At 41.2% G+C, this 27,321-nt stretch overlaps 2 protein-coding genes across 3 annotated transcripts in view; one reads left to right on the plus strand and one right to left on the minus strand.

Annotated features, from left to right (window-relative positions):
* Window positions 1–626: 626 nt before the first annotated feature.
* adrb2b (adrenoceptor beta 2, surface b) lies at window positions 627–9,808 on the minus strand. Its single transcript, XM_080483730.1, has 4 exons — window positions 9,610–9,808; window positions 5,091–5,238; window positions 4,699–4,990; window positions 627–3,308 (listed from the first exon to the last, which is right to left on the minus strand). The coding sequence occupies exons 2-4, from the start codon at window positions 5,233–5,235 to the stop codon at window positions 2,285–2,287; spliced, it is 1,461 nt and encodes a 486-aa protein (XP_080339856.1). The 5' UTR covers window positions 5,236–5,238; window positions 9,610–9,808; the 3' UTR covers window positions 627–2,284.
* A 15,840-nt stretch (window positions 9,809–25,648) lies between these two features.
* LOC308121409 (actin-binding LIM protein 3-like) overlaps window positions 25,649–27,321 on the plus strand; it is a gene marked incomplete at its 3' end in the record, with an annotated part of 46,061 nt that continues 44,388 nt past the window's right edge. Inside the window, exon 1 of one of the 2 annotated variants that reach the window (XR_013936098.1) lies at window positions 25,649–26,100. Coding sequence is in view for 1 of the 2 variants with exons in the window: in XM_080482629.1 (XP_080338755.1) it covers window positions 26,082–26,100 (19 nt within the window). The remainder of the gene's footprint in view (window positions 26,101–27,321) is intronic. The other variant, XM_080482629.1, reaches the window with a different exon arrangement.

Here is a 27,321-nt window from a genome sequence, read left to right on the forward strand (position 1 = left end):
TTTACACCCAATGTGGTGATCATTGGCCAATAAAACACACCGTTAAACTACAGTAATCCAAGAATCATACAAATAACAGTAAATTAGAAATATTCAGTGGCACGTCTCAAGATTGAAATTGCACAGTCACGATGAATCCCCTGCACATTAAACAAACTCGTACTAAAACAGACACAGGTACATTATATTTACAGTCATTGACCCATAAACACTTTTTGAGGTGTAACGTTTCAAAAGGAACTTTATAAATGCACACATTGAGCGGATCTTTAAAAAAAAAAAAAAAAGGGACTGTATGTCCACCTTGTTTAGCACTTGAAATCTTATGAAGTCTTCCCTTGAGCCAATCTTTTTGAAAATGAGACATTATGCGATTCAGTGGCACCACATGAAAATGATCCCCACTAAGCTCAGATAACTGAATTTTCTCTAACAGGGTGGAAGGAAAGCAGAAAGTGGAGAGAAACTATTTCGCAGACGCACGATGATGAGAGAAGCAACACATATGATAATCGACTTTGGCTCTGAGGTGTTCATTTCATACACAACTCCACGGCAGTTTAATGGCTCTGGAGTGGTTGCGAGGATTATATGGAATTGGAATGATTGTTTTTTTTTTTTTTTTTATGCGCTAATAAAAAGACTTTGAGCCTCAGGGCAAAAACAACGGACTTATTTCTGCTTTCTGGAGGTTGCGGATGTTTGTGTGGCGGTTCATGGAAAAAGGTATTAGCAATGCAGATCAGGTGCTAAATGGCTCCCTGTCTTGTGAGTTTGTGTAAAAGACCATGTTTTGACTTACACAGCCTCATTAATGTTTTAATGAGACCATGGGTGGCCTTGATCCGAGATCTTAAAAGGATACATATCCATTGAAAATCAGCTCTAAAGCCAGGGAAACACAATTCCCCCTCTAAATTAATATTGAGAGATTAGACTGAAAAAACACTCTCTCAAAGTTAGAGTATCTTTTAATGTTTTAAATGAAAAATGAATCTGTGTGTGCATTATCCCTTTGCTCTTCTCAGTGGTTTGACGGGATGCTCAAGTTACATAAAACCCTTCAACGTGATGATGCTTGAACTGCAATCATCAAGATTTCCCTCTTCGTGCACATAAATATGAAAAAGCAGCCTACTTGTCAACTTGACCCATTTTTCAAAATTTGGGGGCAACTGCTCTTTTCATATTTGATTATCTTTAGTAAATGAGATAATGCTTTCAGAAATAGAGAATTTACAAGTGTTCTGAAGTCGAACTGATCCCAGCGGACGACGCTGCCTGTGAGTGAAGACAGAGTTCGTCTGTCCTGGACTGGTTATTGGTCCATCACATGGCAAACACACTGGGACAACACTCACAGTCATACCTACAGGCAAATTTAAAGCCACCATATTACCAGTATATGCATGTTTTTGGACCGTGGGAGTAAGCTGGAATACTCGGAGAACCTGTATGGGGAGAAGATTCAAACTCCACACAGAAAGACCTTCTCCCCCTCCCCAAGCCCAACCGGAATTTGAACGGGAGATTTTCTTGCTGTGAGGAGTCAATAGACATTTAAAGACTAGAATATAGATTTTCTCATTTCATAGGATGAATTTTCTCATAAATAAAGCTATGAATTATGTCATACATCTTAGTATTATGTCTTATAAGATATATTATACCATTAAAATCTAAATCTTCGTACTTTTATTCATATTGTTTTGTATACTCAAGATGCTTTCAAAGAAGGGGTTGTTGCAAATTTAAAAGGAAATTAAAACTCCCTATTGTAATTGTTCTCTATCTTTGAATTTATAAAAAGACAGAAGCATCCAAACAGTGTCTTTCCCTTGTACACAGCTTTTACTGAATCCTGTTAACTTGATATAAACCATTTACCTTCACTAATATCCCTCAGGATTCTCAATAAAAGATTTAACGTGTATCATTAGTATTATTACGTTCCTATTACAGAGCCTCAAAAGTTCAAATTTAGTGAACCTAATGCTTTTTCAAGAGGCAGTTTGGATCTGGGAAACATGTATAACTGTCAAATATTTCTTTAAGTTGTGAATTAAGCCTCTTGTAAAACTGTGTTTACTTGTGTAGCTGCCTTTGTGATTTACTCTGTTGACAGAAGAAAAGCTCCGGCAGCAAAGCGAGCCAGTGAGCACAAGTAAAGTCGAACAGAATATCTCTCTACCTGAACCAAATGCAAACGCCGTTTTACATTCAAGAGATCAGTGTTTACTGCACAGACATACACACACAAAATAAAACCTATTATCCTACTTGGTCATGCTATCGAGGCGAGGTTTCCCTTACTGTCCCAGGTAGCGGAACTGCTAGCCTGCCAGTTAGTGAGGGAACCCGGAGCCACGTTTAAAACCTGCTCGGAGCCAGACGGAGGCGGAGCCAGAGTCATTGAGCTGTCCTGAATCGAGCTCTCCACGCTGCCTTTCCACCGTGGCGTCGGCTGGCTTCCAACACCGTTCAGGTCGGAGTCCCCATTTGGCCTACGGCGGTTTTTAACGCATCGATCTTTCTCTCTGCACCATCCCCAGCCTCTTCTTCCTCCGCAGCCGCCTCCATTGCTCCTGCAGCACAGTATTTCCTGGAAGGCGTGTCTGAAGTCTGGGCTGCGGCAGTAGATGAGCGGGTTAAATGCGGAGTTTGAGTATCCGAGCCAGTTGAGGAGCCTGAAGGGTACCGTAATGTCGCCCAGATCCAGGAAGGTTATGAGGATGTTGAGGATGAAGAAAGGGAGCCAGCAGAGGGTGAAAGTCCCCATGATGATCCCCAGAGTTCTGACTGCCTTCTGCTCTTTCAGGCAGAACTTAAGACGCTTTGCGGCAGAGTGTTTTCCCTCACCTCTTCCTGTCCTCACTCTGCTCTCCTTCCCGTTTTCCTCATCGCCTTCTGTTTTCTGCATGCTCAGTCGGTCTTCCCCTTGTTCTCCCGCCTCTGCTCCCGCCCTGAGATTATTCATTGCAGGGCTATCATCAGGATAAGTCATCTGTGCGGTGTAATGTAAGTTATACAAGTGCCTTTCCCTCCCTCTGATTTTCTCCAGCTGTTTCTGAGCCTCCTGGAATACGCGGGCGTAGAGGAAAATCATCACCACCAGCGGCAGGTAGAAGGAAACAATCGAGGACGACACGGCGTACGCCACGTTGGTGTTGAATTCGCAGCAGTCCTCAGCCGCCAGGCACTGGTGAGCTTTGTCATCCTCAGACACCCACACCTTCAGATAGATGGGCAGGAATGAGATGAGGGAGGCCACAGCCCAAACCGTGAGCACCACAGCGAAGCCTCGGCCCCTGTTCGGAAGCAAGCAGACAAGAGAGAGCACACGGGCGATTAGTCCTGCTGAGGGATAAGTCAGAAATACTGGGTGGCGTTGATATTAACTTTGATGCTCTAAAAAGCCACAGACAGTGCAGTTTGCTGCTCTTTTGCTTTGAGTGCCACATAAATTAAATTTTAGTGCTCCTCAGCGTTTGCATCAGACTCACATAACATTTTTATATTTGTGCTCATAAATCATTTCAGCCCACCCACAGATATTGCCTTTTTTTATTTTGTTTTATTTCTTATCACCTTATCCTTTTAAGTCGAAGGCTGAACCCGACATCAACTGTATAACTCAGTTCAATCCTAAATTTGAAGGTGAGAATCTATAATTCTAGATCCATTTTGATACCTAAACAAGTCGTCGCCCCCAACAGCCAGCCACAAAACGCATCATACACAACTTTGTCAGTTGCTCTGAAGACTCGTAAACTGACTTTGATGTGAACAAGCAGAGCCGTTTCCTCAACAGCCAAGAACGAGGTCCTGACAAGATTCCAGAGGGTGTCGTTTCCAGCTGCAAAAACAGCCCTAAATCCATTCAGTAACGACCCCACAAATGTGAGGTCATGTTGAACAATGGTGACCTCTGAGGAGACGAGACCACTGGAAGAATCTTGAGGTGAGATGAGTCTCTTTAAAACGACACCGGGGTGTCGTAAAAAGATGAGCGGCATTTTTCCCAGTCAGCTGATCGAAACTTTTAATGAGAGTGAATATATCTTGCGACACTGATATCACTGCCTCCAGCACAATCCAATTGTGCTGCAAAGTCTGTGTTATGAACGTGATCAAAATGCATAATTTATTATGTAATATGTTATGTGTTTGTAGTTCAAGCAGATCATAGTTAGAATTATCATAGTTCTAATATGTTACTAACATAGTGGAATTTTTGCAATTCTGTACCTTTTAAAAGGTTATTCACAACATGGTGCTACTCGGCAGCCTCCTCAGTGAGTATGAAGCAATCAACCTTTGATATACAGGGCTTTTAGTGTTTTTATAGCAGATGCTGCAGGGGTCAAACACAGGGGTCACCTTGTCTGAGTGAGCTTAAAAGGAAAATAAACAAATTCAGAGGGAACGCTTTTATGACACGGGTCTGCATGTGAAGGAATATATTCATGCTAAGCTAAACAGAGTTAATCATTACCATCGCACCACTTAAAGGGTTCACCTTTACTAGGATAATGAATGTCTGGCGACGCACCGATAAGCGGCGTCACAGCAAATTGCCTTTGACACTGGTTTAGTCATTGGGCCGCAGCTCGACATGCCGGAGTCAATTAAAGTTTATTCTTTTCCAACGCTTAACTAAAATATTTATACCGCTTCAAAGTAAATCTGGTGTCATACCTGGTCAGCAGTGTCGGGTAGCGGAGCGGGGACGTAATGGCGAGGTAGCGGTCCAAAGCAATCACACACAGCGTTTCTATGCTGGCCGTCACACACAGCACGTCAGTGGCTGTCCAGAAGTCACACATGAAGTTTCCAAACCGCCAGACTCCCAGCAGGATGTAAGAGGAGCCGAAGGGCACCACCACCACTCCCATGATGAGGTCGGCGACAGCCAGCGAGGCGATGAAGAGGTTGGTGACTGTCTGGAGCCGCTGGAACCTCAGAATGGCTGTGATCACCATCACGTTACCTGCACACGAGAATTCATATCTCAGTCGTCTCTTAACGGTGCGTTTCAATTTTTATCATCCCACCATCGACTGAGCGAACCGTTTTTTTTTATAACTCACCAAAAACTATGGCCAGAACCAGAATGGCCATCGCAACCCCAAGCAACACCAATTCCGCATCACTGTAGTCTGAAGATCGAACCAGGTTGAAGTTGCTGTGCTGAGACTCGTTGGTCTGTCCTGGCACAGCACTCACACCTTCCATGATCTACAGGCAAAGCAAACACAACCACAGAGGTCTGGTTATGATTGGGAAAGACAGATATAATAACAATAGCATGAGTTCAGGGAACACTGGAATAGGGTTACGTGAGGACACTTCCTCTGTCCCACAGGTAGAGTCCTAATGCTGGAAAAGAGAGGGAACCCAAGTTGTTAAACATTGTTTATTTTGAGAGCAAAAACATCCAGAAACAATCATTTAAAAAAGGCGTGCAACTTACAAACCCAGTACCAAAACGATTATCCATGAGTTAAGTGTGAATGGAAACAAACAGCAATCGATTTTTATATTCACAGTATAACATAAACAACATGATGTTTGTCTTAAAGTAAGATATTTGTTGGTTCTTTTCCCTACATTTAGATGGATAACATAATGAAAAAAAAAAGCATAGAGACAAAAATGACGAGGTCTCGTTCTTGTGTTAGGATTCTAGCCGTTAAACAGTCCTGGCTCTTCGCTCAGTGTTTTACGATCGGTTTTGTTTTTGTTAAATGTCGGGATTGCACACCGGTTCAACACCCAGTGTCGCACCCTGTGAAGCTCTGCTGTTGTGATGGATTCAGTGTATGGTTTAGCATTGTCCTGCTGAAATATGTATGGACTTCCCAGAAAGACAGGTCTCCTGGAGAGGAGTGTTTGCTGTTCTAAAGCCTTTTTTATACTTTTAAGCATTGATGAGGTCTTTCCAAGTGTGCGCGCTGCCAACCCCCATACCATCAGAGCCTTTAAACTGGCTCCGGCTTTGAACTGGATATTCAACCATAAAGAGTGGAAATTATCATTTAAAACAGTCAGTCCTTCCCTGTAAAGGTCTGGTGTACAGAGAATGTCTCAACTGACTCACAAAGCCTGTATAATCATTTAATCTAGTATACATTTATTAGGAATTTACTGTTAAATGAGAAAACGTAATAAAGAAACAGCTTGAGCAATGTTTATACAGTTGAGAGCTGCTCTGTCTGTAGAATGGGCGGCTTGTATTGCAGCTTTTGTTTGCGTCTTTGTTTGTTTTGTTTATCCATCCAGCGATGTGCTGCTTATGGGATTTGTAGTTTTCAGGACAGGCTGTACCACGTTTACACATAGTCTGATGGAGCACGGTCCTGCTCAAGCTTTGCGTCTTGCTTTACTCCCTTGATGATGATGAGGATGTCTTCAGGATTCTGGTGGAGCATCGCGTCACGTTATCAATGAAAAGAATGTTTGATATAAACAATATATGTCAACTTCTGGCTTTTTGGTCGGAACGGCATTTCGTGATTGCCATTTCCATATGCTTGCTCACAACCAAATACTGACAATATACTGAGCAGGGACTCTTGATTACAACAAACTACATAAAAGAAAACACTGTTCCTGCAAATACAAAGAGGGCTCCGGTGTTTGTGCCTATATACGCATGTGATGATAGATGAGCATGACCCTAATGTGTTGCTGATATAGATTGCTGCACATGGAAACGCACTGATTGTATTTCCAGGGATTATTTTTTTGCAAACGAAAAGAAAGTCATCTAAACTGGAGCGACATTGCATTAAGATGTGGTTTTTGCAGGATTATAGACGGTGAATTTAACATTTTACGTCTCACTGGTATTGAGCACAGTCCTCAAGTGGCTGTGCATTTATTTTATAATTACTTGCAATTATCAGCATAAATATTTATTTATTTTCCTGCATGACTTCACACTTCACAAAATGAAGACTGATTCTTTTCTAAATGAACGAAACATCAACACACAGACAAAATCCCTTTGACTATCCAACTGAGCATTTCATGTAATAGATAAGTAACGACATGAAAAATTCCAGAGTGAATCATCATTTCTGCTTAAAATAGTTTTCTTTTCACACGAGTATCTGTACTTGTACAGGAGTGAAGGAATGTGTGTGTTTTCCCACCTCTGTAGGTTAAGTAGTGGGTGAGAAGTTGCCTGCCTGCTGTGAACATATGTGCAATTTCACATAGGAAGCTCAGTCCTCCATCGCGTTATCGGGTAAGGTATACCTCTGGGATTTCCTTCTGCAGTGATGTCTCACATTTATGTCCTCCATCGCCATTTCAATGTCCAGATGTGTTGACATCCCATTGCATGTGTCTTCATGTTCTCTGTCTCTAACCCATTTTTAGAAATGAAATCTCTTTGTCTGAACCACCAATCCCGGTAAATAAGAATTAAACACTCCTTCAGTCTGTGACCTCATTAGTAAGAGTGTAAGAGGTTTACACTTGCTGAAAGTGCTGCAGAAATGCTACATGAAAATATGCAGTGTTGATTACAGCAGAGGAGCGGAGCAGCATTGACAGAACAAGGACACACAAGTTAATTACACTGCCTCATGGCTGCGGACACATTGGACATACGGCATATTGCTGTCAGGACAAGATCAATCATCTAGTTTTGTGTGACTTTTTGATTTGGAATGTATTTATTGCTCAGTTTCACGCAACAAAACGGACATGCACTTTATCCACGCAGGGTAGGCTGAGCACAAAGGCTCCTCTGCTGCAGCGACCGAACTGACAGCAGACACATGCTGATCCTTGTTTGTCATTCTAACTGTCCGTGTTGACACTTGCGAGGCGGTACACACTGTTAAATAAGCAAAGGTTAGAGGCAAAACAGACATTCTGCAGTAAGTTCTGGTCCGGCCTTCCTCTACCTGTTGGCTTCACAGGTGGCAGTGTATTTATTTTGGCAAAGCTTTTACATGAAAAAGGTAAAAAATAATTATTATGCTGGCTCGCGTTTTTTTTTTTGACACGCATCAAATGCTTGTTTGGTTAACTGCATCACCTGCATGCGTTTGCTCTTAGACTTGGCTTTCCTCCATCACTGTCACAACATATATTATAGCCAGCTGCAGAGAGGTGCTTTTATTCAAGTGTTTATTTAGCTTTTCTGCGGTCAGTGCGCAAATTATCGAATTTTGAGAAGCATTTTAAAACGCCAGACTAAACAGGATTTTTTTCTTTTTTTTTTTCATAGAAATTTGGAATAAATTGCAGTTCCGAGTACAAGAAAAGCTCACAGTGCCATCACATTACAGTGCTGCGGACCGGCACACAATAAGTCTGAGCGTCAGTGAGCTGTCTATCATTCTGTCAGCGGTTCACTGAAAACATGTCATCGTTTGGAAAATTTCCCACCTTAAATATAGAATATAGTGTAAAGGTGACACATTGAGAAGAGAATTCATCTCCAGGAACGATATTAGGAGATTCAATTTCGGTATAAATTGATACTTGGGATCAGGAGTGTGCAGGTTTGAATCCCACAGCTGAGGTGTCATCACTGTGGCTCCCTGAGCAAGACTCTTTAATCCCCCCATCAGCTCCCTGGAGCGCCTTAATGTGACCACACCTCCACTTCCGAGAAATAGGTTTGGAAAAAAAGGAATTTCCCTCAAAGGGATGAATAAAGTGTAATTATGAAACGTTTGTAGATCATCATACATTGATTTTGCTCCATGTCACCAAAAGGTTTCTTCTACTTGTTCAACATTCAGAGTTTACAGTGGCTATCAGAGGCTTCTTCCACGAGGCCTCTCAGATTTCGCACTGATGACCCTTGTCATGGGGGCTGTTGCTGTCCACCACCCCCACCGATCAGATCAATAATCTTGTTGGTTATCGGTTATTAACACAAAGTCAAGCTCGACAAACAGCCCCTGATGGTCTCCGTGCCTGAAGCAGTTCAAAGAGTTACTCACAGAAAAAACACGACCTGCCGCGATCAAACACACAAGATTAACCGAGACACAAAAAAAAAAATCCCAATATTTAGGGTGAGTGCTGGTAATCACTGGTGGGAGGGACAAGCACAGACAACGCCCAGCTTCTACAGCTTTAATAGTGCTTAGTTCAGTAAACTGAGGTCAGTAAAGTCAAACTGTTGACAAACACGCCATTAGTGTGACACCTGAAAATGTTGTTGCGCTCATAAAATAAACCAGACAGATTGATTTACAAAAAGTACAATTGACAGTTAGAAGTCTAAATCTGTTAATATATGTACTTGATGAGAGTATTTGTTTTTTTTATTTTTTTATTTTTGCTTTACCAGCTGTAAAATAAAACGAAAATAATCCGAGTGAACGCTGAAAAATATCTGAAAGGCATATTTCAAAAAAATAAATATTAATGTGAAGTTGTACATGATAGAAACGTTTTATACTTTTCAGTGGATTAATTTAACGAATAGCTGCTGATAAAAAGCTTTCACTTGTTCTAATCTGACTCTAAATTTGTAAGTGTGCGTGTGTGTGCGCGTGTGTGCGCGTGTGTGTGTGTGTGTGTGTGTGTGTGTGTGTGGGTGCAAACCAACTTTAGTATTGCAATTCGTTTTCTTACCTCCAGTCTTTCTTCTTTGCCTCAGTCCAGTGATTTCATACCTCAGGAGTTTTAAAATCCAAACAAAGAATCATTATATTGAGTGTTTCTGCAGCCTCCCTAGAATTCAATGCGGCGAAAATGTGTGTGTAACACACACTCTTTCCTTTCTCACACATGTATGAACACACTCTAAGCCCTCCACCACACTTGCCCCTTTGAAGCAGCTGAGCTCGTGAGCCTTTTTATAAGCCAGCCCTGATGACATCACAGCCGGACAGTAGCCAATCAGAGGACAGGAAAGGGGCTTTTAGTGAGTATCATGTATCTGCAGTGTCCAGACAGTTCCACATCAGCCTGTCCCCTCTAGGAAACCTTCGATTTTCACCTTTTTTTTTATTCATTCATTCGTATTATTTATTCATAGTGGCTTGTTTGTGTTTCTTTCCACATCCACCCTACTTCACATTCACACGTGGGAGCTGCCAAGTACAAACCACAAACTTCTGATTTAGGCTCCAACACTTGACAGCTTAAACAGCTTAAACTTTCCCATTTTACAATGAGCGCTACTGTGATTATATTGGCTCGTAAACACTGAGATATGTACTTCTGTCGTGTTTCACTTTAGTTAATTTTCTGTTTTTACATATGTGTGTCTGTGTGTATATGTATATATACATATAAAGCATTTTCTTAATATTTGTCTTTTATTTTTAATCACTTCCAGTATTTCAGGATGACTTTTGATGACATAGAATGTACTGTAAAGGCAGACTGCTTTTGTGAGTCCTGTGAGAAGATGTGCACATCATCCGGACTGTTTCAGATGAGCGGGTGGTTATCAGGCTTCCGCAGGTTGGTGAGTCTGAGAGGCATCTAAGACGAGCAGGTCAGGGGTCTCCCAGCACCTGGACTGGTTTCGCTGCCCTTGACAACCATTAGTATAGATGTTAATGTTACATCAAAGCCTGCTCACCACTGGCAACCGCTGGACAATAGGAGATTGCGTCACTGGGACAACTCTGTACATTGTTTTTTTCAGTCAAAGCCAATTTTGCAACTAAGTGGCAAAATGCTTCACAAGGTGATTCACTGTCCTTCCTGTGTACCACTACGTGATCTCTTCACACGAGATAATACACAGAATCATCAAAGTTGCTCAATATATTGAGATAACGGCACACCAAGGTCTTTGTGGGCAGGCAGCATTACATCTAAACAACCTGCAGAAGTCTCACACACAAAAAAAAGCAGTCACGGGTCTCCACACACACACACACACACACACACACACACACACACACTGCAGAATGTACTAGGTCAAGTTGTCAGGTAAACTCATCTCAGTGTTTCCGAAAAACAATCGAACATCTTGTGCTGTGCATTTGTGCTGACGGAAAACCACATGAATGCGGCAAAGGCTTTCCGCACAGAAGCCACATGTGGTGACGCGTCAGTGCTCAGCATGCAAGCAGAAAACGCATGTGAATAATGCTGACTGATCGTAATTGCTCAGGATTGTCACATCATTTTATTGTATTTTATTTTTTGCCTCATTACAAGCTCACTGAAAAGAAAGCAATTTGGATCATGATCATTTCAAAGAAGCTGTTTCATCAATTCTTACTATGAAAGAACGAGTTTTTCTTTTTCATTTTGATGTCAGAGGTGTACCAGTCCTTGGACCTGATGAGATATTTCCAAGAGGTTCTATCATTCTTTAATGGAATTGGCTTCACGTGTTGTGAACAAGCTCGGGTGGTAAACTATAACAAATGCGGTTTCAATTGGTAGAGCAGGTTCTCTTCTAAATCTTAAGATTGTCTCTGTCCATGCGTTGAAGTGTCCATGTGCAAGGCACAGAAGCTCCAAATTGCTCCCAGTGGAGGTTGAAGGACCTTACATGGCAGCCATTGGACATCCGTGTGTGTGTGTGTGCGTGTGTGTGTGTGCGTGTGCGTGTGCGTGTGCGTGTGCGTGTGCGTGTGTGTGTGTGTGTGTGTGTGTGTGTGTGTGTGTGTGTGTGTGTGTGTGTGTGTGTGTGTGTGTGTGTGTGTGTGTGTGTGTGTGTGTGTGTGTGTGTGTGTGCGTGTGTGGGTAAATGGGACTGACAGTGTGAAGGGCTGTGAGACTGCTGAAGTGGTGAAAACGAGCCATATAAGTGAGATGCAATCAGCAAAGATACTGTTCCTGCTGGTAAGAGTTCAGATGAGCACTTAGAAGTGGAAGAACAGGAACATGGGGAGTAAAGGTGCTACCACAGAACCAGCTAAAGGTGCAAAACACACAGAGGAAGTATGACTTGCAACACATAAATAGGCTTGTCAGCTCAGTCGGTGACTCTGCTCTATATGCTGAGGGCTGGTTGTGTGTCTCTCTGTGTTAACCCTACAACAGACTGGGGAGCTGCCTCTCATGCCCTTCACCCAATCTCACCAAGAATGCGGTGCAATCAGCTATAACCCTACATGGTGAAGTGAGTAAAGGATGGATAGATAACAGATTTTCTTGGAAATATATTGTATCTTGTTATATTATACCCAGGGCTCGGGTGACTGGGTATTATTAATGATAGAGCCAGATGTTTTATGAGCAAGTATTTCACTGATGGCTGCCATACGAGTGAGCAGATGTCCAGTGGGAACAATTTGAGAATAGAACATGGTGAGATGACGAACATTTGTTGTGCATTCACAACCACAATCTTGCACAAAAACCCTCCAGATTCTAGATTGGCTATTTATTATACATGTTTCTCCCAGATGAACACATATTTACAACCACAGTTTGATATCCACGACATCAACAGATCACAAAGTCAAACTGCCCGCCTTAATCTTGGTCCAAGTCTTTTTCTGGTCACGCTCTTCAAAGATTTCTGGCACCACTCACACTGGGGTTTTTTTTCCCCCCGCAGTTTTTCTCCAATTCTTCTTCTTGTCCTCCTTTCATCAGTGCTTTTCTATTTCATGTTATATTTGGGGGGAGGAAAAACACTCAGCGAGGTCCATGTGGGCATAAGGACCGATTACTGATAACACACTGAGTGACCGATAGAACATCACAGTTTGTGTTCAGTGCCTGAATCAATTACGTTTCCACCATCCAGCGCCCTGCAGTCTCTCTTCTGACGGCCAAAAGTGCAAATGCAAGCTGCCGTCATCCGGCAGAGGCTGCAGTAAGTTCATCTGAAGGTTTTCACGCCTGCAGAGGAAACCACAAGGGGCAAAAAGCAGCGCTGGCATGACTGTTAACAGCCAAGATTCCACTGTGTCTGTTGTTTGTCTTGTTCACACAATATTGTGTCATCCTTTGGGAGAAGAGACACAAGGCCGTGAGAATATTAATTTCCTCCAATCCGTCCAGTCCAAACATTCCTTTCTGTGCCTCTTCCTGTCTATGACCCATCCCTTCCTCTATGTGTCCACATCCTCCGCTCCCTGCCACACCTTCAAATCCTGAAGTATCCATCCCTTCTTATCAGAGCTCCTCCTCCTCAATAAAACCTTTAATCTCTCATATGTCTATTGTAAATAAACAGTAAACTCCCCATCCACTGTCTCTCTTTGATCTGGCATCATTACTACATCAGCTTTTTGTGATGGTTCAGGAAGGAGTGAAATATTTTGGAAAATTTAAAAAGAAAATTTTTGATTTACCAGAATATTTCAAAGCTGATGCAATGAAAAGTGTTTTTCGGTTCACTCTGGGGCTAAGGCAGAAAGTAAGGGCCAGAGAGCAACAAACAAGGCGACGTCACCCGTTCATTCGCACACGGCAGACTTGATTATTTAAAGAAACACAGACTTGAATTTTTCTGTCAGATATTCCTGCAGGAAGGTGCTTAAAACATCCATCTGTCCTTCATCCAGCTTATCCGTCACAGAGTCGAGGGGCGCTGGAGCCAAACTGTGCTGAGTCTGTAAATACAGAGGGACAGACAGTCACACACTCACACACACACATTCACATGCACGAGTAAATTAAAGTCACCAATTAATCTTAATCATATGTTTTTGGGACTGGCAGAGAAAACTAGAGTGACCAGGAGAAAAAAAAAAAAAAAACAGTCCGAAAACTGGAAAAAAAAAATTAAGAAAATGCATTTAATGAGTGTGATTGTCTTCACCCGGTGTCTTTGGTACATGTAGGGCAACTTGTCTGTGTTCAGTGCGTTTGGGCTTTCCAGTGTCTCATCGTTATCTCCTGTGATCTCGAGGACTTTAGTTGTTTTGGATTTGGGGTTTTTCATGCTGGAATAAAATGGTTATCCATGCAAGGCACTCGAACCATCCACTGGGAGCAGTTTGGGGCTCAGCGTCTTGCTCGAGGACACTTCAACACGTGGACCGATGGGGAATCCTTCCAAGAGACAACCCGCTCTACCACCTGAGCCTCAGCTGTCCAAAACGAGCTCCTGTTCCACCGACTGCGGCGTCTTGTGTCTCTGAGCAAACCCTTACAGAAGACGGCCGACATGCCCCAAAGTCACCAGGTGAAGACAATCACAGTTGAAACACATCAGGGCAGGAAACAGAAATAAGTCACGAGGAGAAGACGTCAAGGAGCCAGAATCTCAAAATAATTGAAGATACCAAAATGTATGACAAAATGATGGAAAAGAAAGTAAATTCATTTGACCCATTTTACAAGGTGGTTTAACAGCATGTTCTCAGATTTGTTTTTTTGTGAGGCAAAAGCGAATTTATTTCATAGAAATATAATTACAAGCTCTCATCAACATAACAATGAAATGTTTTTTCTAATATATAAATATATATCAATTTTTTTATTTTATCATTCTGTATTAATTCCCTTATGGATCTCTGATAGTAAAGTGCTGATATTGAACATTTCAGAGCAGTCATCCTCCACTGGCTCCCTCTAAAATGTCAGTTCTTGTGAAACCTTCTCAATATTTGCTCACAGGGCTGACATTTTTATTCATCATGTTTTGGCATTTACAGAAATGATTTTTTTTTATTTATTTTTTTTATGTCAGTCAGGAGTAGAGCCTCCCTTGAACTTTAATTACTTATATGACGTCCTCACAACTACATGGACAAACCAGGATGCTAGATTAGCCTTTGATCACCAGCTGTTCGAATACACAGAGATAACATTCTAAAAAAAAAATAAAAAAAAAATAGAAAATAAGAAATGTTGTTTGATTTAAGGCTTTTTTTTTTGTTGTTGAAACTTGCCGGTTCTGTTCCAGTTTTTCCTCTTTGAAATCAATATACAGTCACAGGCTGAGTCACGTACTTTATTGGTTTATTTCTTTATAGGATGTATTTTCCACAGCAGGTGAGACGATTTTATTGAAATAAATTATTACTTGCCCATAAAGCAAAATTTGTTTTGTCCTGTGCAACAATTGCCGTTTCATTTTGCATATTCTGTGCATGACTGAATTTATAAAACATAATAAACTCCCATTGTAGTGTATTGTATAGTTCAGCTGGATGTCTGGCACCGTGCACAGTATATCCTGTGTATAATGTGCAGCGCCGCCATTGAAACCATAATGTACAGTTTCCTGTTGTTACATCCACCAGTCGGCTTTTTGATAACTTGTAACTTGATAATAGAAACAGTGATTATAGTGTTATGGACAGAACCGAGGGAACAATCTAAAGAATCACCTGGATAATTAAATAAATACATCGTCAGCAATTAAATATTGCATTCTGATGCTTAGGAGCAGGAAGTTTATGAGACGTGTGGAGGGTTGGAGACACTGGGGATATATGAAACTCCAAAAAAACATTTTCAGTCTGAGTTTATTGCTTATAGGCAACTTGAAACAATTTTTGCAACGGAAATCACAGACACAATCCTGAAGAGAAACACATGAACTATCACACTGTGATGTCATATCAAAGCCGAACCTGCGAACCTGAGATGATTTTTCTCGACTACAGTTGTTTGAATGCTGAAGTCAGCATCTTTCGAATTAAGCAATTCCACACACACCCTATTAAAAAACGGTCTTATAGAAGATTAAGTTTTACAATAAATGAACTGACTGTCTGTATAATTATTTCATGAATAATCGCTCAACCATTAAGTCACATTCCTCCACTTGAGCTCCTTCACAGACCTCCTCCACTTTAAGTAAAATGTTGTATTTTACTCCATAAAATGCAGTATTGGACACAAAAAGTAAATTTTTTAAAAAATAAAATCTTATTATTATTGTATTGATTGTGATATTTTATCATTGGGATATTTATTTTAAATTATTACAGGTTTCTCTTTTTATATTATTATCAGATTTTGCCATTTAATTGTTTTGGTTTGAGTACCTATTTATTCAATTGCCTGCATGATTGATTGATTGATTGATTGATTGATTGATTGATTGATTGATTGATTGATTGGTTGATTGATTGATTGATTGATTGATTGATTGATTGATTGATTGATTGATTGATTGATTGATTGATTGATTGATTGATTGATTGATTGATTGATTGATTGAAGGTTGCATGTAGATTGGCATAAAATAGCTTAACCTCAAGCAGTTTAACTGTAAAATGATTCCTACATTTTAAACACAAATAATTATTGTGGTGAGTTAACAGTGATAGCAGCCTTTCCATCCATCCATCCATCCATCCATCCATCCATCCATCCATCCATCCATCCATCCATCCATCTAAACCTTTAGTGTTGTTTTACTGCTTTTGGTTGCCTTGCACACGTTTATACAGGAGCTCACTCCTCCCTGACATGGACAAATATATAGAAAATAATAAGATAAATATAGAAAAAATATAGAACAGAGTAGAATAGAATAGAAACACCTCCTAGAGAGCATTTCACTATTCTATTCTATTCTATTCTATTCTATTCTATTCTATTCTATTATTTCAACAATTCATACACATTTCACATGCATTTCAAAGACAAGATAGGTTCTTTACATAACAAATCTATTTCCTTTATAGCAGGTCCTTAAGAAATATTTCTTCTCTTAGGATTCTATTAAATTTTTTATCTCACGTTTAAATAATTTTGAGATTATATGTCATGGCAGGTAATATATGTACACACATATATTGTCACTGTTGCCCATCAGTAGGTTATATCTGTGCTGACGCTCTCAAAATAGAGATATTTAAATGAGAAAAAATGCTAATGGACATGATAAATGGTAACTGTTCATCAATACATAAAATGGATTAATTCATAGATGAGTGCATCTCTTTTCATTTTATCGCCGTTTGTGTTTTTACATCCTCGTCGCAGCTGCCCGGCAGGAAAGCCGTGACGACAGATGTGGTGATCCGAGAGGTCAGCTGAGGTGAAGAGAGGAATGCAGGGTCACAAACTCTGAATCCATCTGATTGAGAAAATGAACCGCTCTTTTTTTTACCCGTCGTACAAACGGAGGCTTCATGCCACCGCTGCCAAAGTTCAAATATGTGGGTATTTATGTGTGTGCTGACAGGTGTGTAGGGGCGAAATGAAAGCGCTTCTTCTTCTTCACTGATCAGGAATGAGGCACATGAGCAGAAACATAAACAGGCTTCCTGCCAGACAGCACTTTCCTTTTCCTTCCCTCTTCCATCCTACCATCATTGTTGCTGTTGTTCTCGCTCTTCCATCACTCACGCTCTCTCATTTTTCCTCCCCTCTGTCTCTCTGCCTGCTTTCTATCATAGCTCGCTACTTTCATATCCTCCCTCCCGTCATTCATAACTGCTCTCCCCCCCCTCGCCGAACTTTTGTACTTTGTGCTGTTCATCCTCGTCCTCATTTTTTACCCTCCTCCCTTCATCTCACTTGTTCCATTTGTCATCTCAAGTACTATTGGTAATCAGTTGTCAGCCCCCCCACCCCCCCACCCCTCCAACCCCCCACAACCCCCCAAATGCATCAAGTGTCCTTGACTAACACCATCAAGCTTTTACAAGTGGCTGCTTCAACACAAAGATCAATGAATTTTCAGAATATTTTCTAATGATAACTCAAGCGACTGTTGTTGGAGCCACAAAAATGACAATGTCACCCTTCATTCAGGCTGCATGGTGTAGTTGTGTTTACTACACACGTATCTCGTTTCTGGGCCTCCTGCGCAGAGTTTGCATGATTTCTCTGTGAGTCTGTGGGTTTTCAGGTTTCATTTGAGGTTAGTGATCCTAAATTGCTCGTGCGTGTATGAGTGTGTGATGGACAGTCCAAGTGGCCTTCGCCTCATGATCAGTTCAAAGCAGCTCCAGCTCCAACTGACCATAACTCACATTCAGCAGTGTAGAAGACAGATGGATACTCTTCATTTCTCATATGTATTTACTGAAAGAAGATCTCATAATATCACTAGTTCTATTGACCTGGGAGCAGATCCCAATAGAAATGTCTGATGTGAAGCCGACTGAGACCTGTAAGTCTTTGAAATGAGTCGAGCTTTGACAAGACTAGACCCTTTAATTCCTCATAAAGCAGCTCCGTCTTTTAACGGGATCTTCCTGTCTGGTTACTACTCACAGCACTAGAGTCTGTTTGGCTTCTTCCTTCAACAGGGGTCACCACTTCAAGGCTAGTTGTCCTTTCCTAGGTCAACCAGGATTTGAACCTGCGTCCAAATCAAATCAAAATAATCCAAAGGTATGTGAGGTTTGACAGGGTAATTTCTGCAGTATTTGTCATTGTTTGACAATTTCACTGATATACAGACAACGTTTTTTAACTTTATTATCTTTTCTCATACAAACCGTTATGAGTCGCCTCCTCAATTTTAAGATATTTGCTCTTAAAGTCAGAGCTGAAGTCAAAACATTTGCTCCAGATAGTTTAGACTCTGGAGAAAGCATCCAACACTTGGATTAATATGACGACCGTGCCTGTTGCCGGTTGTTTCTTTTAGAGTTGATAAATTGTTTTGATAAATATGGTGAGAAATGGTCTCAAGTTGCCGTTTTTTGTTGCACGAACAGTTAAAAGCCAGAACATATTATTAAATGTATCATATACAACCATAAACAATAATTCCATAATATTTATGATGTAAAAAAAAAAAGTAGAAAGTTTATCCTCAGAGCATTATATTCCATTTCTGCTTTTGCAGCTTAATCTTAGCTTTATGTCAATGAAAGCATTTTTCAGTTATTATTTCACTAATTGTCTTTGAGCGTTGGCTTGTTCCTCCTCTCTGTGAGGACACGTCATTGCCGGTGCTACCTGCCATTTCTTTTTTTACACAGAACAGACTCAGAATTCCTGTCTGTCTAAACACAGCTGCTTCAACTCCTCTGGAAGAGAACCAACGCTGTAAAAAAAAAAGAAAAGAAAAAGAAAAAATTGCCTCCGCACCCAGATTTCTACCATTTGAGAGACAGGGAAACGGCGCACAGCCAAGGGTGATGTTCAGACTTATGCTGTGTGTGTGTGTGTGTGTGTGTGTGTGTGTGTGTGTGTGTGTGTGTGTGTGTGTGTGTGTTTCTACTGCATGTTGTGAGCTTCAAACCATTCACCACCGAATTGTTTGTCTCCGCTGGCTTTGAAGATAAATGTCAGCCTGTAATCTCCACATTGTTATCACAGTAAGAAATCACAGACTCAGTCTCCTGTGTGAAAAATGACCCCATCGATGGAGCGGAATAACAGACAGCGGCAGATGCCCCGGCTCAAAGATGGTCAGGACAGTCATCATCTGATATGGTGGAAAAGGTCCAATAATAATAATAAACAAAAAAAAAAAAAAAAAAAAAGCCCAGAGAGAAAATGACAAAACATCAAATATCTTTTGATACAGTTTTGACCAGTGGGGGGGGGGGGGGGGGGGGGGGGGTATGTGTGTGTGTGAATGTATTGCTCAGTGCTTATCTGACGTTCAGTAGACATAAGGTGCGGTTTGTCTTTTATTAAAGCAAAGAAGAATACATTTTGATTTATCTGCCATACCTTAATCGCTCATAGATCTAAAAAAAAAAAAAAGAAAGAAGGGGTGTGCACTGCAACCTCTGAGCTCTGGATTGTGATTTCTTAATAATAAATCTGTCTGTGGAGAACAAGATCCCGTCACCGAGAGCCCACTCATGACCCTTTAACCATAGGAAGTGGGCTAGATCAGTTATTATTACTTAGAGACACACAAACACACCAATACACAATGGCCGTAACCCTACCTTCAACTTATCTCATTTCCTGACTGACAATACTCACAGACACACACACACACACACACACACACGTACCAAGACTTTTTTCTTGACCCATATTTTTGTCTTTAAATGGGAAAGGATTCCTCACAATGTGACAGCATGTAATGACTGGTGTCTCCCTAATCCTATAAATATTTTTTTAAATTGAACACCCGGCCTTATTCTAAGAAGACATTAAAATTTACAATACGTTGAATTATCTTGAATGTACAGGCAAAATGACTTTCAGACATTTTTATAGCTCTAGATCCATTTGTCCGTTTAATTATCTATTACTCACGATATGACTTGAGGCAGTTTGATGGCCGACTCCACCTGTCTGACCCCCTCCTTGATCCTGATGGAGGAGGACAGGGACCTTGCATGGCAGCGAATGTACGTAGATTACACTATTTAAACTATTAATAACACGATTTTATTCTTTCTCTCTGTGTTAGGAATTATTTTCGAAGCAGTAGTGCTATACAAATCACAGTGAATGGAGCCAATTTTCTTTTTTAAATAGTCCTGTGATTATGAAGGATGTTATACATGTTCCTGGGCCCCTATGGCTTGGTGTGTTCAGGAAGAATAACACACCTACATTAAAAAAAAGGAATGAAATGATCATGTCTTCACTGTATTTTCCCCTTATGTAAAGAAGAGCAAAAGCTTTAGTATGGACACAAATCTCTATTCAAAAGAATTTCTGTCCGAATAAACAACTCTCAATCTGTTGAGGAAACAATTTCTGCATCGAAACGTTTCTGCACCGTGCAAGTGTTCAGCACGGTTGCCTCGTGAAGGAAATATCACACGTTTGAGTCTGGGCCCAACCTTATTGTGTGGAGTTTGGAGATCTACCAGTAGAACTTGTATTGCTCTGGGTACAATCCAAAAACATACATTTCAGGTTCATTTGTGGCTCTTAATTGCCCAGATGTGTGAACGTGAGGAACTGTCAGGCTGCTTGTGTTCGTCCGGTGATGGACTGGCAAAGTGTCCAGGTTGTATCCTGCCTTCACCCATACTTTACAGGGTTACAGGGTGCTGGGTTGAGCTCCAGTGTGTGTGTGTGTGTGTGTGTGTGTGTGTGTGTGTGTGTGTGTGTGTGTGTGTGTGTGTGTGTGTGTGTGTGTGTGTGTGTGTGTGTGTGTGTGTGTGTGTGTGTGTGTGCGTGTGTTTTTCATGTATCTGTTTGTGGGTCTGGGTTCAGCGTCCCGACCCCAGGAGTGGGGCAGTGCAGCTGAAGGGTCGAGACGCTGGCTCGCGTCCCGAGGAACCAAAAGAAAAAGGAAAAGGAAAAGAGAAGAAGTAGTCCAAACGGTTCGTTCCGCTCCTTATGGTGGACGGAGTCGGTGGGTCCCCCTACTGTTTTTTTTTCTCCGGGGTGAGCACATGTGTTCTTTGTTCTCAAAGAAAACTTTGTTCGGAGGGGGTGAACAATGGATGCCAGGCCAAACACCTTGAATAGCTACTGTACATAATGTAAATACACCCTAAGAGCGGTGGCAGGCTCATTACTGTGGTATTTATAGGCTGCTGCTGTGCCACGCTTCTGATAGAATCTCTCACTTCCTTTCCAAGAGGATGTGTTTACTTGTTACGCTGGCACGACACCGTCTGTGTTTGCTTCATCTCTTGTATTTTTTTGACGTTATTTGCTTCCGTGTCTAATACTTTTGCACGAGTGCTTAAACAATGGGTCAACGGTTTGACCTGAAACAGTGGGGTCCTTCTAAACCTATTGTCATAAAACTGTCCTGCTGGTTAAGTGTGGCGTCTGCCTACTGTCATAAAGAGACGACCACCACAAACATTAGGCACATGTTGCTAGTTGCAGGATGGACCAAATTTCAACCCGTCTGGGATTATTGGTAACAGAGATCCAACAAAGTGCTGAAAATACCCCTCATGCTGTGTTATCTTACTGCATGTGGCCATTAGAAGATGGTACAGCGATAGACATGGTTAGCAACAATACTCACTGTAGTGTTTAAATAACGCTCAGTTGATACTAAGTGTGCCAAGAAAACTCCCCACACACACATCAGACTGCAGCCTGCGCTGGTCATATAAGGCACGACGGATCCAGGCTTCCGTGTTGTTTACGCCAAATCCCGACTCCAACATCTGAACGAGGCAGCAGATATCAAGATCGGGAAACGTTGTAATTTTCTATCATCGTGTCTCGGTGAGCGTGCAGCTTCAGCCTCCTGTTCACCTCTGTGATGGGACGTGTGTGGTCTTCTGCTGATGCCGTCCGTCAGCTTCAAGGTTTGACGTTGACATTGTGCGGACAGAGACGGCTTTCTGTCCACCTCGGTTGCGAAGCCTGTTTATTTGGGTTAATGTTGCTTTTCTGTCATCTCAAGCCAGTCGCCTTTGCCCTCTGGCATCAACAAGGCATCTCTGGCAATGAAAAACATCTTGCAGCTCACTGGAGAATTCCTCTTTTTCAGACAGTTTTTTAAGGGAACCCTGCAGTGTGTGGAAAATCCCATGAGATCCGTAGTTTCTGAAATGCTCAGACCAGCCCGTCTGGCACAAACAACCATGCTACATTCAACATCTGTCCAAATACATTGAGTTCCTGCCAAGGATGTTCAGCTGATTGGTTGAGTACTGAGTGTTTGAGCAGGTATATGAAGTGGCCGCTGATTGTGTATTGACAACTTGAGTGGATTTTTATTTACATCTTTGTCTTTTACCATCTGCGCTATGTGAGTTATGTGTTTTTAGTTTATTCTAAATAGCATGCTTGTTTTAGCATCCTCTCAGTCACTTTCACTTCTTGTTCTATTCATATCTTCCGCAGACAACAGATGTACTCGGCTGCAATAAGATAACATGACATTTTTTTTTTTTTTTTAAATTAAGGTTAACGCAGGTTAGTGCCTTACATCACAACACAAACACAGTTTTCATAGCACACAGTACGGTTGTTTTTTTTCTTGGAAAGTATATTTTAAAAGGCAGGCAGGCCTGACAACGGGCCATTAATCACACCTGAACGTCCCCACAGACTCACAAAGCGAATGTTACACACCAGCTGACATATTGTTTTTCAGGTCACAGTTGGGGACCTCCGATTGAAGATATCAGTCCAGACTCAAAGGTTTGACCCGGTGAGTCCTGAAGGCAGCAATCAGAAGCAGGAAGGCCTCCGACATACAGTAGGGATCTACACAACAGACTCAAACCCCTGGCTGCAGATGAGAAAGAAACCTGAGTCATGCCACAACAGAATTCAACACGTGTTTAAATGCTTTCTGCATTTATGTTTTCATGGCTTGAATGAGAAGCGATTTGCTGTGTTTTTCTTTCTCGTGCAGAAACATTCGCCGGAGGTGTTCGGAAGTGACACTGGACGCAGTGCCGGCCAAAGCAGGAAGTATCCTGCACATTGTTTTTCAGTCATAGGGAAATGAGCCACGACGGTCAAACCGTTAATCGTATAAACAGCTTGTGTTGTTGTAGATGGAAAGCAGCAATAACATTAACGGTAGCAGAAGAAAATGTGACATATACATGCTCTTTTTTTTATTTTACAAACAAAACAATTGAGAACTTGTTACATGACTTGCAGTGCCAGAATGTTCCAATATTAAATTTATGAATTTGGTTAAACCAGTTTGGTTTCAGGAGTCCAGTATATCTCATACGATCTTAATAGACATTACAATGTGTGTCTTTTTTCTATTTATTCACAGTTTTTGGGTCATTTTCCAATTTTACTGAAGGATAATGCAGAATAGTATAGTAATTCCTGCCTATATTTAAAATAATGATTCGTTCGTTGAGCAATATAAATAAAAATCTATATATAAAAAAGGCAACAATAAGCAACAAAAAGTCAGCAAAAGAAGAGAACACAGTTATACTAGTAGAAGAAAAAGCTGTTATTGTTATTAAAATATTTGCATTAGCTTTCAAAGTAATGCATATACTAGATTTTGTTTATCTATCTATCTATCTATCTATCTATCTATCTATCTATCTATCTATCTATCTATCTATCTATCTATCTATCTATCTATCTATCTATCTATCTATCTATCTATTTATTTTTGAAGTTTTCAGAGTTTCATATTGGGAAACCGTTGTCCAAACATACACTGCCCTCTACTGGTGAGTTACTGCAGTCACAGATTTCATTTGACCGCATAAGAAATAGCGCCTGTCACACAAAGAAAGCGGCTGAACGTGATTCACAATTTAATAAGGAGAAATAAATAAATATAAATAAATAATTAAAAAATTAATTATTAATGTCCGTTCAATGGTAAGAGATGGGAAGCCTTAAAAGGAGACAAAAAGTATTTACTATTTATTTACAAGACAGACAAAAAGAATGCAGAAAGAAATCATCATCAAAGACCAAAATTTTAAAAAGACCGTCAAAATAAAAACACAAAAATAAAGTGTGAATGCAAGTTGTTTACACTTAGATTTAAAGAATTCATGCATTATTGAAGACAGTTTGAGAGCCACTGTTCAATCAATTCGGCGATTTGTTGCTTTACATGCGCGTTCCCCCAATGGGAGCATATTTCAGGGCCATCTAATTGATCAATACACAACCCCTCCAGGCTACAGATTTTTCAGAGCTATGGCCAGAGCCATAAATGTTTAGTTTCATACACCTCAGCCAGATAAAGGACCACAGAGGCAGGCAGAGGAGATTAACACGATTCAACTGAACAGCCCCTGAGGTAGCGTTTGCCTGTGATGGATCCAGGAACTAGAAGTGTAACACCAAATACCAGTAATAAGTGATGATAAAAGTCAGCTGTGTGGCAATGAAATACATATTTCATGCTATAACTCACTGCTGCATGACTTATATTCAAAACAAACTTAAACATATGCAACATTAGATTAGAAACTACACAATTTGTTAGTCGTAATACTTCGATTCCTAGGAGAAATTAGCCTATATTCATGTAGACTTCATATGGTGACATCTTATAAAATCCTGCTAAAGAAATATTTTAGTCCTTCTCAGCGTAAATATTGTATCTATTGACTGTCAAGCTTTAACATGTACATATATACTGATACTTACTCCTGTAACACTGTATTATATTTACTTATTTAATATTTTATTAGTATTTAATTCTAATCTATGTCAATCATTACTACTCTGTGTGGAGCAAAACTCATAACATTTCACTATGAGTTAAAAAAAACAACTTCTATTCTACTCTATTCTGTATGAAGCAATTTATGTTTCTTTATTTTAAAACACTATGGTATATCTACATCTGGACTTTAAAGGTCTCATATTATAAAGTTTTTCAACAACTTCCAATAGTTGTCAGAGGTCCAGCAACATTTTATTCAGAGTGTATTTCCAAAAGAACATTCGCTAAAAGGTGGAGCAAGAAAAGTGAGGGCTGTGACAGACTTTCTTCACTTCTTGGGCCTCGTTCACACGCAATGAGGACACATTACTGTTAGAAAACCATCATAAAGTGAATTGTGGATCATATGAGACCTTTAATGTGCCTGTGACCGGCTTTGGTTATCGAACTCAAATGTAAAAAGTTGCACTGCCACAGCTGCACTAAACATCTGTTCCTCTTCCAGAAGAGTTGGGCTCTTTATTGGTACAAAATAACCTGGACTGGATTAAAATTTCAGTGAAGTTTTATAGACCATAGTCAGCATATTATCCATCGATCAATTAATGGGAAGTGGAGCATATCTGAGGTATTGTAGGGTATAAGGATCTCTATGAAGAGTCCCCACTTCAACACAATCGATGTTTAATTTTACTAAACAATCACGATAGAAACGCTTAACATCTTTCATCGCTCATCTCCCCTGCAGTCTCTAAATCAGACGCTGTTGGGCGCTCTTGCTCCGTGTTCTCCGGCTCCAGAGCGTGAACCCTCCTCAGCAGCACACCCGGAGCCTCAACACACCGGAGCGGAGCGCGCACCGGAGCGCACACCGCACAGCCACGCACACAGAGCGGACAGGACAGGACAGGACAGGGCGGGATGGATGGACAGGGCTGCACCGGACCAGAGACGCGTTGGAGGTTTCCAGGAGGGAGATGAAGGAGCGCAGGGTGTGAGGAGGAACAGCATTAAAGCGCCAGATTCCATTTAATTGCCGCCTTTACGCAGGGCGGAGAGGTACGGCAGTCTGCCGCCTGACAGTAATCCTCTCGCCGGGCGGAGCAGGGAAAGCCCTTTCCAGTCTGACACAGACTTTTAGGTCGTGCCGACACTGGGGGAGTTTGATTCGAGGCGTTCTTCTTGCTGCCGGAGGCTGAAATGAACTGACTGAGAAGAGACTTTCATTCAGGCTGCAGGAATTCCTCCTGGCATCATGAGCGGACCGACCAAAGGTAAGCAACGTGTGGATCTGCGTGTGCGCGTGTGCACGTGTGCGCGTGCAGCCTAATCAATACCAGAGCGTCCTGGGAGGGTTTAACGTGAAGTAGACATAAACAGCCCATCCACCAGTTTATTGATCACTAACTCACTTATTGACTCCACTTCTCATCCTGCCAACTCGATTTTTACCAAAGAAGGAAGCAAAAAAAGAGGCTGGTATCGATACCTGTCAACTTTCATCAGTATGTTTCAAAATCATCATAGTTATGATTGTACTGAAGTCACATATGTTTGTGGTTTTGAGTAAACATATTGATTCCTTGTATGATCAAGAAATACTTTTATTTGTAAAAACAAAACAACAACAACTTTTCAGAGGATCCAGTGTGTTTGTGACTGCTGAGATGGACAGCGCAGTGATGTAATGGTTTGGTACCTTTCTGCATGTTCTCCCTGGGCGTATGTGGGTGTGACTGCGTGTTTGTCCTTTGATTAATCTGCCCTCTCTCATTGTGAGCTTTGATCGTGCGAGAGAAGATGGATTGAGAGTCTCTGAAGACGAGTCAGATATATTGGAAGAGAAGCTTGTTAATCCTTGATGGTCGGAGGACAAAAAGAGCAGAGCTTTGGTCGACCCTGCACCGAGGCACACACATAATAGAATGTCTTCGGGTCCAAACATAGAACCACACAGAGGGTTTTAGTTTATTAATATGAAACCACCAATTCCCCAAATCTATTTCCCCCAAAAAATCTAAAGCAAAGTGGCTCTACAGACATGACAACATGACCTCCAGTACAAAACATCAAGCTTCTGCCTTTCAGTTTTATATCCTACCTTCTGCCTCGGGGAGGTATTTAAGCTTATAAGGCTCTGATGGGGCTACACTGATACAATTACAACCTTGTCAGTGCATCAGAGGAGTCCTGGCTGAGCAACTGCAACCCCACTTCAAAAAAAAAAAGAAGAAATGATCACACAGAACAGACAAGGATTACCTTTGCACTGATGGGTTTGGTTCTCACTACGGAGGCTTACTGGTTTCTTATCCAAGCTGTCAACCCGCGAGGTCAGAGGTTGGAGTCAAAAGATGTCAAAATGCTGTCAGGCAGAGCAGAATAAATGGCTTATCGGACTTTGAAGCCATTTAAGGGAGAGTTGTCGGGAAATGGGACGAGATGCTGAAATCCAGCAAGATGGTTTGATGTCGTCCTTCCCACTGAATAAGGTC

The sequence above is a fragment of the Lipophrys pholis genome (genome assembly GCF_963383615.2).
Source record: "Lipophrys pholis genome assembly, chromosome: 16".
Classification (NCBI taxonomy): Eukaryota; Metazoa; Chordata; class Actinopteri; order Blenniiformes; family Blenniidae; genus Lipophrys; species Lipophrys pholis.

Excerpts from the sequence above, each read along its gene's own strand:
- adrb2b (XM_080483730.1), bottom strand. The coding sequence starts at position 5,235 with ATGGAAGGTGTGAGTGCTGTGCCAGGACAGACCAACGAGTCTCAGCAC. Across the intron at positions 4,991-5,090 it reads GGTTCTGGCCATAGTTTTTG|GTAACGTGATGGTGATCACA; the intron begins GTGAGTTATAAA and ends TCTCGTGTGCAG. Across the intron at positions 3,309-4,698 it reads TACCCGACACTGCTGACCAG|GGGCCGAGGCTTCGCTGTGG; the intron begins GTATGACACCAG and ends GCTTCCGAACAG.